The 11854-nt window shown below is 36.8% G+C and overlaps 3 protein-coding genes across 3 annotated transcripts; all 3 read right to left on the bottom strand.

Annotated features, from left to right (window-relative positions):
- Positions 1-419: 419 nt before the first annotated feature.
- On the bottom strand, positions 420-3218 carry LOC113714906 (V-type proton ATPase 16 kDa proteolipid subunit). Its single transcript, XM_027239042.2, has 3 exons — positions 2971-3218; positions 2587-2872; positions 420-884 (listed from the first exon to the last, which is right to left on the bottom strand). The coding sequence occupies exons 1-3, from the start codon at positions 3047-3049 to the stop codon at positions 752-754; spliced, it is 498 nt and encodes a 165-aa protein (XP_027094843.1). The 5' UTR covers positions 3050-3218; the 3' UTR covers positions 420-751.
- Positions 3219-4233: 1015 nt separating this feature from the next.
- Positions 4234-6568, bottom strand: LOC113714886 (V-type proton ATPase 16 kDa proteolipid subunit). Its single transcript, XM_072069660.1, has 3 exons — positions 6353-6568; positions 5920-6205; positions 4234-4716 (listed from the first exon to the last, which is right to left on the bottom strand). Exons 1-3 carry the CDS (start codon positions 6429-6431, stop codon positions 4584-4586), a joined length of 498 nt encoding a protein of 165 aa, XP_071925761.1. The 5' UTR covers positions 6432-6568; the 3' UTR covers positions 4234-4583.
- Positions 6569-8463: 1895 nt separating this feature from the next.
- On the bottom strand, positions 8464-11079 carry LOC113714945 (uncharacterized). The gene is made up of 4 exons (XM_072068421.1): positions 9283-11079; positions 9132-9200; positions 8908-9036; positions 8464-8808 (listed from the first exon to the last, which is right to left on the bottom strand). The coding sequence occupies exons 1-4, from the start codon at positions 11077-11079 to the stop codon at positions 8599-8601; spliced, it is 2205 nt and encodes a 734-aa protein (XP_071924522.1). The 3' UTR covers positions 8464-8598.
- Between the last annotated feature and the right edge of the window lie 775 nt (positions 11080-11854).

Genomic DNA, 11854 nt, shown 5'->3' with positions numbered 1-11854 from the left:
AAAAGGGAAAAAAAATGAAAGTGATTTCCATCCATCTTATTTGCCGAAGCAAAGGAAAAAAATACTAAATTTTTGCTTGGATTGAAGAAGGAAAAGATCAAGTGTTAATTTATTGAAAAAAAAAATGAAAAAACTACCTTTTAAAAAATTTTAAATTATTTCAATCAACAAAATAAAGATCCTTCCCCTCCATATCCTTTCCTTTCCCGTTTCAAAAATCAATCCAATCAACAAAAATCAAATCCCTCCAATTCCCCTCCACTCATTTCCCTCCCATTCCCTCAATCCAAACACTGCCTACAACATTTGCCTCAGACAGAAAACCAAACGAAACCCCCCAATAGACAAGTTACAAAACTGAAACACGAACACTGGCGCAATCAACTGCCTTACACAGGAGTATACACAAGATTCCCAGATTTACTGTTGCAAACAGAGACTCAACTAGTGAAAGATTTAAGTCTCAACAGACTAATTAAGATGATAGTGTTACACAATCCAATCCAACTTACAGATAATGAGGCACTAAGTAACACAACACAGATGTTATTCAAACCAAAAAGTCTAAATCCAATTTCCACAACCTAATAAAACAACAATTCAGATTGAGCAATGGCCTTGCATGTATATAATCTTAGAGAGACTTGGACTTTTATCCAACTGGGTGACCATCCCTAAATGGAGAAAACATAAACATAGTCCTTAATCGAGGATAAACACCAGAAAGTCTCCACTAAAATAAGTTCCTCTTCTAATCTGCTCTTGATTGACCAGCCCGAGAAGAGAGGATGATGCCAACAATAAGGCCATAAAGAGCCAAGGCTTCGGCAAAAATAAGAATAAGAATCATACCCACAAAAAGCTTCGGCTGTTGAGCATTGGCTCTGCAGTAGGCAAGTAAAAAGTAGAGTTATAATCATATGCATATGAGAAATGCTTGATAAAAATGCATCCCAAAAAATGCTAATATACAATGCCTCAAGAGATGGTGCACTAAAAGCTTCTCAACTACATAACACTCTGAAGACACACAGCGCAAAAGAAGATACAGTAAATGACGAAGCATCAGCGACGACAGTAGTAGCCTATAAGTTATTGCCAGTACTAAAATAAATTAAAAATTTATTTCTATCCCTGGACAACCATATTCAGAACCTTCTGTAACATGGATACATTACTCATTATCTCAACTAAGATGTCTATAGCAGCAATATATCATAGTTTTCGAACTACTTCAACAGTATTACCTGCATTGATTTCTGAACGGAGATTGACACTAGCTATAGAAGCTTAAATCAAGCTCTTTTAAGTCTAAACAGATCTACCTTGGTATAATGTAACACCTAGGTAATTAGTGATGTCCAGCAAAAATTCAAAGCTCAGGAAAAGAGGAAAAGATCAAAATCAACGACATACAAATAAAAAATAATTGAACGCTGCAAACCGAGAAGATTATAGTGCAATTCACAATTCAACTACACTATAGGTCTGTTTGATTGGAATGAAAATATTTTCTGGAACTTCCAATGTTTGGTTGCACAAGTGTGTGGCAAAATCTTTTCTGCTGAAAAATATTTTACACTGGCGGATGTAAAACAACTTCCTTTCTTGCCATAATGAATACATTTTACTCACGTTCTGCCACTTCATTTAATGCAAGGATAATGAGGTGTCGACTACCCTTCAAAGGCCATTATTAAGGTTACTCAATCTTTACCCATATGATTCATTGGTGATCTTGTTGGCACTTCTCCACAGCAATCTCTCTCTGAAGGCCCAAATTCTTGCTTCGTCAATCAAGGGTGACTTTTACATCTCTCAATTTGATTACCTATCTGATCATGATTTTGATATTGAGGTATAAATCTTTGAGGAAAGATACTCCTTCATTGAGGAACCAATCTGATGAATCTTAATTTCGGCAATATTATTTACCAGCAAATTGGAATTTTTGAATAATTTGTTATTGTTTCATGAGACTTCCCCATTGATGATAATTTTCTTTTACTATGGGGAATGGGTAGGGATGGTGCCGGGGCTGGCAAGAAGGAAGTGGTGGCAATGGTGGTGATGGTAAATACTGGGAGGAGGCTTTTTGCAGCTGTGGTGACAATGCGGGGAAAGAACATGGATGGTAGGCGGCTTTGCTGGTGGTGGGTATGACAGAGCAAACGGTATGCTAGGATGCAAGGTGTTGTTATGGTGGGTTGGACATTTGGGATCTAACTGGCTTCAATTTCTAGGAGACCAAATTAGTCAACCAAACACCGAAAAATGAATAGGAAAACATTTATTTTCTTTGAAAAAATTTTCTTTGGAAAATATTTTTGACCGGAAAATATCTTACACCCAATCAAACAGACCCAAAATTACTGAGAAAATCGAGTAAGAAAAAAAATCTCGCATGATAAAGAGGTAGATTTACTACCAGTAATTGATAACCAAGCTAGAATAGATACTCATGAAACAAGCTAAGAATTCAACTAAGCACGATCACAATGTACGAACAATCCAAAAACCCAGGCTAGTTACTTAATAATCATGCAGAGAAAAGTCAGGGAAGGGAAGGAAAGAGTAAAGTAATACCTGACGCCGGCATCACCGACGATTCCGATAGCCATACCAGCAGAAAGACCAGCGAGGCCACAAGCAAGACCAGAAGAAAGGTGAGCGTAACCATCGAAGAGATAGTAAGCTTTAGTCTTAGGGTTGATTCCGGTACTTATAATCACGGCAATAATCAATCCGTAGATACCAAGCACACCAGCCATGACCACCGGAACTATAGACTTCATCACCAGCTCCGGCCTCATCACTCCCATCGACGCCACTCCAACGCCACTCTTGGCCGTCCCATAAGCTGCTCCCATACCTACCAAATCCGAAAATTCAAACAATTAATATCGAATCCTAATTCTAATCCCCAGTTGATTTAAGAGGGCAAGAAAAGAAAAGAGAGCATATTGGTACATGAAAAGACTAGGGCAGCAGCAGCGCCGAGAAAGCCAAAGAAGGGTGCGGTCTCATCGCCACTGAAAGTCGAAGACATTTTCTTGGGATTAGATCTGGTAGGAGGGTCCAAGGAGGATGAGAGATTGGATCTGGGGGTCTTTCCAGCGACGTAGGCTAATCTGGCTTGATATGTTCAACGCTGTTCCTGATGTTGTCTCAATCTCACCATCACGGCCCCTTCGCTCCTTCCTGTTAAGCGCCTAGCTAGGAAATTTGTGAAATACAGTAGTTAGACGTATATAATAATTTGGGAAGAGGCAAAATTTGTGAAATACAGTAATAAAACGTATATATAATTTGGGTTTACGGGGAAAAGGGAAGAAATTCTGTCTTGTGTTTTCGTAAACAAAAAAAAAATGAATTACCATATTTAGCTTTTATGTGCACTCCGTTTTGTTTTGGATTCTGCATCATAATTGCCTCTCTTGAACAATTTATTACACTAAAATCTCTATAAATCAATATCCGATAAATTAATAACCTCTATTAAATAATAACTTTTTAATGATCCCAACTTGAATTAATGGGCTAAATTAATAAGTTTTATAAAATAATAAAATAAATTTTTTTTGTGAAAAACCTTACATAACTTTCTAGTCTTATTTATATAATAAATTAATAATTCACTAAAATATGAGTGTCTTATTTTTTTTTTAATCTAAATCTACCTGACTCCCATCCTTAATTCTTCCTGTTGCATTACTTGAATTCTCGTATTGTAATAAGAAATTATACATGCAAATCAAGTACATATTAGACTTTTAACCTCCTTTTATTAATAGAGTAATTTATATTTTTATAAAATAAAATAAAAATTTAAAATTAAATGAGTGTTTCTTTAAATTATAAGTACACTCAGTAAATTAATAAATTACTAATTTATCAATTAATTAATATCTCTTTAAATTAATAAATTTTATATGATTCAAAATTATTAATTTATAGAGAATTTACCTGACGTATTTATAGATGCCCTTTCGAACACAATAAAAGCTTTTGAAAGCTATATGACTTTACACACAATAATGAGATAATCCTTTGAAAGCTAGGATGTGGTTGATTTACTTGTGCAGAAAGGAACTTCGGCTCTAGTAGGCAGGGAACACAACCATTTAAACGACAGAAAAATGCAGATCCTATTTCAGGAAATAAAATGAATTACCCCAAAATGCAATACTGGGCAAATACCAAGGGCTTACAAGACAATAGACAAAGAGAGTATACGCCGGAATCACATTTGGAGATTAAAGATAATATAGCGAAACGTTTAGGTCCTCAAATAGCTAATGTAGATAATACTAGATAGTAGCGTTACACAATTCAATCCAGTTTTGACAAGGTGCAGCACCAAACAACAGTACAGAGGCTTTATTCAAGAAAGAATTTTAAACCCAAAATCTACATGCGAAGACCACAACAATTCTTGAGGTTGAGCAATGGATTTGCACGTATAAAAGCTTTTAGAGCAAAAGTAACTCCCGCAACAGGATAACCACCTCTAACCCGAGAACGTAATATAGTCCTTTATCAATTACTAGCACCACAATGTGTCAGCTAACTATAATCCAGTTCTAATCTGCTCTTGATTGACCAGCTCGAGAAGAGAGGATGATGCCAACAATCAGACCGTAGAGAGCCAGGGCTTCAGCAAAAATAAGGATGAGAATCATACCCACGAAAAGCTTAGGTTGTTGCGCATTGGCTCTGCAAAAGACAAGAAGAAATCAGAATCATAAAGATCTCTCCAGCGCAGAACCACGACGGTTAAAGCTAATGGCAGCCATATAACTGCATTTATAAGAGCCTAAACAGGTAGAGATTTCAATCCATCTCACAGGAACAGTACTCCAATAATGAACACAAAAAACAGGTTTCAGTACAGCATAAATAGGAACTTTCCCTTGTCCATACTGAGCAACATGACAAAAAGGGCAAACAATGAAATCAGCAAAAGCTTAATGCAAAAGGAGTAACATAACAAACCTTGTCCTAGAATGCTAGACCCCTTTGCAAGATCAACTATAAAACCTGATGGGATATTGTAAGATTGAGTTTTTATACCCAACTTAGTTATATAAAGCTACCTCTTCTCCTCCTGCCAAAGGTTATCATATTTTACAAACAACTCCAACTTATACTACCTTAAGTTTTTCGGTAGACACATCCACCAGGTGCATTTGATTGAACATTTATATGTTCCCAAAAAGTGAATATTCAATCACACAGATTGTACTAAGATGATTCCCCAAGAATCACAGAAGTAGTACAGATGTAACTCCGTATTATGAAAACAACATTAACACATATATCTCAGATAGAGCTTTAATTTCTTCAAACCACACATTTTAAGAACCAAAGGAATAAACGCAAAGAAAAGTTAAGCATAATAACATGAAAATGCCAAAGCAGCACGTATACTGAATAGATCAATTTCAGAAGTAATTTAAGTACCAAACCCTCATAAGCTAAATTCCAATCAAATCAAATTTTAACTCACACAGATGCCGCATAAAATTAAAAAAAAAAATTTCTTACAATGTAAAAATTAGTAAGTTACATACACTGGATATTCAAACCCTAGGCAAAAGCTTTTATCAAGTTGTTTGTCAAGCCACTATTCTATGGGCCAGATATTAGGAGAGTTAACCATTCACTTTAGCATATATTACACTTAAATTGGAAATAAACAATATTATACATAATAAGCACGCAAATAAAGAACTACCACATAATCAAGCTAGAGAAAATATTCATTCAAAAATTGCGGAAGAAAGAAACGTTCCTGAACTATCATCAGAATTCAGAACGCACAATCAAACACATCTTTTTGGCCCTAAGATCAGATGCAAAATATTAAGTAAGTAAAACAAAGTCTTGGCAAATTAGTCAAGGAGAGGGTAAATATACCTAACACCGGCATCACCAACAATTCCAATTGCCATACCAGCAGAAAGGCCAGCGAGGCCACAAGCAAGACCAGAAGAGAGATGAGCATAACCATCAAAGAGATAGTAAGCCTTGGTCTTAGGGTTGATGCCCGTGCTAATAATCACAGCAATAATAAGCCCGTAAATACCAAGCACACCAGCCATGACCACGGGAACAATGGACTTCATCACCAGCTCCGGCCTCATCACACCCATCGACGCCACCCCTACTCCACTCTTCGCCGTCCCATACGCCGCTCCCATACCTACCAAGCCATTAAAAAACACACACACACAAAAAAAAAGATGAACAAGGAAACCAAAATATCACCGAAACTTAGCAATTGTAAGCCTAGATCTGGACGAGAAGAGGAATGTCTTAGTATAAAAAAAAGTAGGCAGTGTTTGTTTACAGGAGAAGACTAAAGCAGCGGCAGCCCCCAGGAAGCCGAAGAACGGTGCCGTTTCATCGCCGCTGAAGGTCGAAGACATGTTTTCGGAGTGGATTGGATCTAATCAGAGAGGAAGAGACAGAGAGAAGAGTAGAAAAAGAAGGTTGGATCTGAGATGGAGATTTTTTTCCCCTTTTTTTTTTTTTTTTTTGGTTCACGGCTCCTGCGGGCAGGAGAGTCGTAGACCTGTTTGGTTTCGAAGCTGCCTCTATTAGGGGTGTGCATCGAATTCGAATTCGGTAATTCGGAAGTTTGAATTCGGAATTTTTCGAAATTTTGGTACCTGATAATTCGACCGAATTCGATTTCGAATTCACCACTTCCGAATTCGAATTCGTACCGAATTCAATTCGGAATTCGGTAAATTCCGATTTCACCGATTTCACCGAATTCGAAAAAATTTATATATTATTATATAATATAAAATTTATAATATTATATAATATTATATAAATTTTATAAATTTTATAAATTTTATATTATATTATATTATATAAATTTTATATAATATTATATAGTATAAATTTTATATTACATGTATAAAAAATATATTTATATATTAAAAACGAATTTGAAATCGAAATCGGAAATTCCGATTTGAAAAACTCCATTATCGAATTCGAACCAAATTCGAAATATATGAATTCGGAAAATCCGAATTCGATTCCGATTTCCGATTTACCGATTTCGAAAATTTCGAATTCAATTCGAATTCGGTCGGTAAATCGGAATTTTTCGATTTTGCACACCCCTAGTCTCTATCTCAGGGGGTCCCTTCCCCTCCTTTGCTCAGTTTATTTTAAAGGGATAATTTCACAAACCTCCCCTGAGGTTTCTGACACTTGCACTGAGACCCCTCCAGGTTTTAAAAATTACACCTAGCTCCCTTGCTTTTCATATTTTGGTAACAATTCAGTCCAATTAGCAATCCAATATTCCTGTCATGACAGAGTTGATAATTATATTCCATGAATGCCCTCAATGGAACTTATTAGTACAAGATTGGTAGTTGATAACAAGGTAGACATGATTATCAAAGTTGAAGGGGTATAAATGTAATTTAGGAAAAGTTCTTTTGTTACACCAAGCACTCTTCAGTAGGCAACGGTCTGATGCACAGGAATAGGCAACGGTCTGATGCAATCTTCCAACGGCCAAAAATTTGGAAAAGATTGTGCATATAAACATCCTCAATAGCAGATTCCATGGCCTCTTCAAGCCAAATTTTTTCATGCAAATTTGGAAAGCACATTTTATCCTCAAGAGCCAAAAGACTATGAGTAGCAGTCACAGAAGGCTAAGCTGAAAACATTTAGCAGATTCCATGGCCTCTTCAAGCCAACCAACAGAATTTTGGAATTCACCAACAACTTTCAGTATTAAGAATAGATATTGCTACTGCAATCGCAGGGCCACAGTGAAGATATCAGAGAGCGAAAAGAATCCAGACAAATTGTATTTCTGCTGCTCAAAATGCAGATATTTCAAATGGTATGATGGAGGAGAAGAAGAAGAAGTTAATAGCAGAAGAAGCAACCAAGACACAAACAGGGAAAGGAATATTAGCAGAGCTAGAGTGCTTGGCATTTCAGAAAGGCAATCTGAACCTAATGTGGAATTGCAACGACAATTGCCAGCTCAAAGTGTCTTAGGAAACGTGCTGCTCATCACCAATATGCTACTGTTAGCTATATATATTTTCATTCAAATAGTAAAATCAATCAGCTCCTGAATTCATGTAAATCTGCTGCAACAATGTAGCAGTTGTAGTATGCCTTTTGTGGTGAAAGCCAAATAAAAGTTATCCAGCTATGTCAGTTAGAATGCTACATAAACTAATGTAAAATCCATGTATGCAGTAGTTTACAGTCATTGTATGTGAAAGGGAATAGCACCAGTATGCTAATTTGATCAATAGCAACTGAACAATAGCAGCAGTTACATTACACATGCTAAAATGCAACTTTTCTGGCCAACAGAACATATAACATTTCCATCAATGCAATCCAGAATTACAAAACACCATCTACCAAGACAGTTTCTAGAATAGATGGTGAGGATTGCACCACTAATAGTGTAAAAGAGTGTGAGCTCCCATTAACAAAATATTTCAGCAGTCCTAAATTCTGGTACATTTCCAAATAGCAGCACCGAATTCAAAAGAAGCTAAACTAATCATTACATGCTAACTAGTCTGAACTGGCAACTCAAAACCAATTACTGAAAGTGCTGGTACTGCTAATGCTATTGGAGTTCATATTTGGTGGTGCATTCATGCTGACAGATGTAGCATTTTCAGCTATGTCAGAAGTCGAATGAACTAGAACCTGAGGATTGGAGTACATTCTAGTACTTTTGGTCCTACCAGCACCTCTGACTGTTGAAGTAGAAGGATTGTTTGAAGCAGGCCTTCCTCTCTGTAAACATAATAGGATGAAAATCAAGTTCAAATGAGCAAAAATTAGATCACAGAACTTGTTATTCTCTTACACAAGCTATAATATACAAGTTATTACCTTTCTGTTAGAGCCTGCAGCAGTAGTTTGACAATTATTTTGCACGTTAACACCTCCATTATGACCAGTAGGACTATGATTGCTCCCTTGACTGGAGTGAACTATAGGTACTGCTCCTTCTGCATAATCCTGTGAAATGAGAGCACTTGTGAGTCCCTGGAAACATTTTCACATATATAATTGTAATAGATAAGAAATGAAACATAAAACTGGCAGCAGAATACCCAAAGTACAGCTCCTGATAAGCCTGTGCTGGCCATTCCTCTGCCTGGCCTACCTCTCCTATTTGTCATCTGTGATAACAATTTCAAATGAGTAGCACATAACAAAAATCAATGTAAGATGATGCAATTCAGTGATAAAATGAGAAACTACCAGTTCAGCTGTGGTTTTGTTTGCAGTCGTTCTGTGCACAGGTTGTCCTTTGCAGGTCCTCTTATTATGACCAAAAGCTCCACAATTGCCACACTTGAGAGTGCTGCTCCTTTTTGGTTGTGAAGAAGAAGCTCCCTCATCAGCTTCCCTTCTTCGATTTACTCTTGGTCTACCAGGAGCTCTTCGCAAAGGAGGTGGCAACACAGTTTTTGGGAGTAAATCAGGCATCACAGGCCACCTTTTCACATCAGGAATAGGATGAATCATTTCTGAGTATGCCTTCAAATACATGTCCCTCGTGAACCAGGCTTCACAGTAATGTTCCAATTTTTCTCTCCTGTAAATAATTCCCAATGCTGCATGTTTACATGGAATTCCAGATATCTGAAAAGCACCACAATCACAGATTCTTTTGCTGAGATTAACTACGTAGCTTCTGTCACCATCACCAATCTCGAATGTATCTTCACTAGCCATATGTATCTCACATTTTCTTGATGCTTGGCTAATCTGTGTGAGTTTCTCAGCAATCTTGGGAGTGATATTAGCAGTCAAAGTGCAACCTTTCTGGTACCTCTTGTGCAACTTTTTCATGAACTTTCTCCTCAAACCATCCACTAATGTCAGTATAGGCTTTCCTCTAAGATCACCAACCCAATTATTAAAGGATTCAGTGAAATTATTTGTTACATGATCACACTTAAGTTCAGATGAGAAGACATGCCTACACCAGGAACTTCTTGGAATTTTGTCCAGATATCTCCAAGCAGCAATGTTAATATCTTTAATACTTGCCATTGCTTCATTATAGCCAACAACATCATAACTTTTTGCTGCCTTCCAAAAGAAACTTCCAAGTAATATTCCTGGAAATTGAGACTTGAAATTACTACATATATGCCTACAACAATGCCTACCAGTTGCATCAGGAAATATCTCCTCATAAGCAAGATTCAGTCCCTTCTGCCTATCACTCATGAAAGTTAAAGGGATGTTGTTGTCTAATGGTCCAAAGAACTCTTGAAAGTAATAGAAGAACCACCTCCAAGTATCCTTGTTCTCGCATTCAGTTACAGCAAATGCTATTGGAAAAATGCTGTTGTTTGCATCCAAAGCAACCGCTGTGAGAAGCACACCTCCAAATGGACCCTTCAAGAAACATCCATCAAATCCCACAAAAGGTCTACAACCTTCTAGGAATCCCAGCTTTTGAGCTCTAAAGCTAATGAATATTCTCAGAAATTTAGGCTCTATTAACAGATTTGGCCTATCATAATGTATTTTACAAATTCTATTGGGATTATTGTTCCTTAATAGTTCAGCATATGAGGGGAGTTTAGAATAAGATTCAGCATGTGTGCCTTCTATTTCATTAAGTGCTTTGTTCTTAGCTCTGAAAATCTGCATTTTACTTGGCTTCACACCATACTTTCTCAACTCTGCCTCTACACCTTTGCTGGTCATATTAGGATGATCTCTCATGACACCAACCAGCTTCTTGGCCATCCAATCAGAAGTGGCTTCAGCACAGTGTTTATCCATCACACAAGTGTGCTGTGATTGGTAACTTTTAATCTGAAAAGTTATATTATCAGCCACTGGTGATGCATGTATTCTCCACTGGCATCCCTCAGCATTGCATATAGCAGTCACTCTCGATCTCTCATTTTTCAATCTCAGAAGTGGAAAACCTTTTTGAATAACATAATCTTTTAAGACAGCTCTAAATGCATCCACATTGGTGAATAATTGACCCTTCTCAAATTCTATGTCATCTTTAAGATTGTAAATCCACATCTTTTATCTTATTAACTGTCTCCTAGAATTATCCCCTTCCTCACTTTCAGAATCAGGCACCACAATTTCCATTTCATTGTCTTCAAAATCAGAAAAATTAGTATCATTTTCTTCACTATCATCATTTGAGACCCTATCCAGAACTAATTCATCCTCATTGTCACTATACGGATTGTGTCTCCATGAAGAATCAGAGCTAGAATCTCCATACTGATCATCTGAGATATCAACATCTATAGCTACTGTCTTCTTATTCTGTTTACTAATAACCAGAGTATCTTGCATGTTCACAGTAGTCGGATTTACTAAGTTATTCTCTTCATCAACAGGGATAATTTCCATATCAGAGACATGCAAGTTAATCACTGGCTTAGATTGATGTATTTTGAACATCTCACTAACAGAATAATCATCATTAACATCCATCGTGCAATTTTTTTCAGGAATTTCACATCTCATCTGCATAATCATGTTAACATTCCCACTTATCTTGCTCAGTGCCTTTTCAGTTACATCAAACAACAAGTTAATGTACGAGTAGCCACTTGGATCAACATTTGGAATCCTGATTTTGTTTGCATTACAGTGAACAACAATGTCATATGCAGCAGCAATACTCCCCATCCTACATTTTCAGATTTGGATGCAAAGTAGTGATTAAATAAAAGTGCATGCTTCCTGCCTTTACATTCTTACATAAACACATATAATTTCCAGAAACACATCAGCATACATCTCACTACATATCAACGTACTTCAGCATTACAGAAACTAC

The sequence above is a fragment of the Coffea arabica genome, chromosome 10c (genome assembly GCF_036785885.1).
Source record: "Coffea arabica cultivar ET-39 chromosome 10c, Coffea Arabica ET-39 HiFi, whole genome shotgun sequence".
NCBI classification, from domain to species: domain Eukaryota; kingdom Viridiplantae; phylum Streptophyta; class Magnoliopsida; order Gentianales; family Rubiaceae; genus Coffea; species Coffea arabica.
This window is presented reverse-complemented; position numbering and strand designations above follow the sequence as displayed.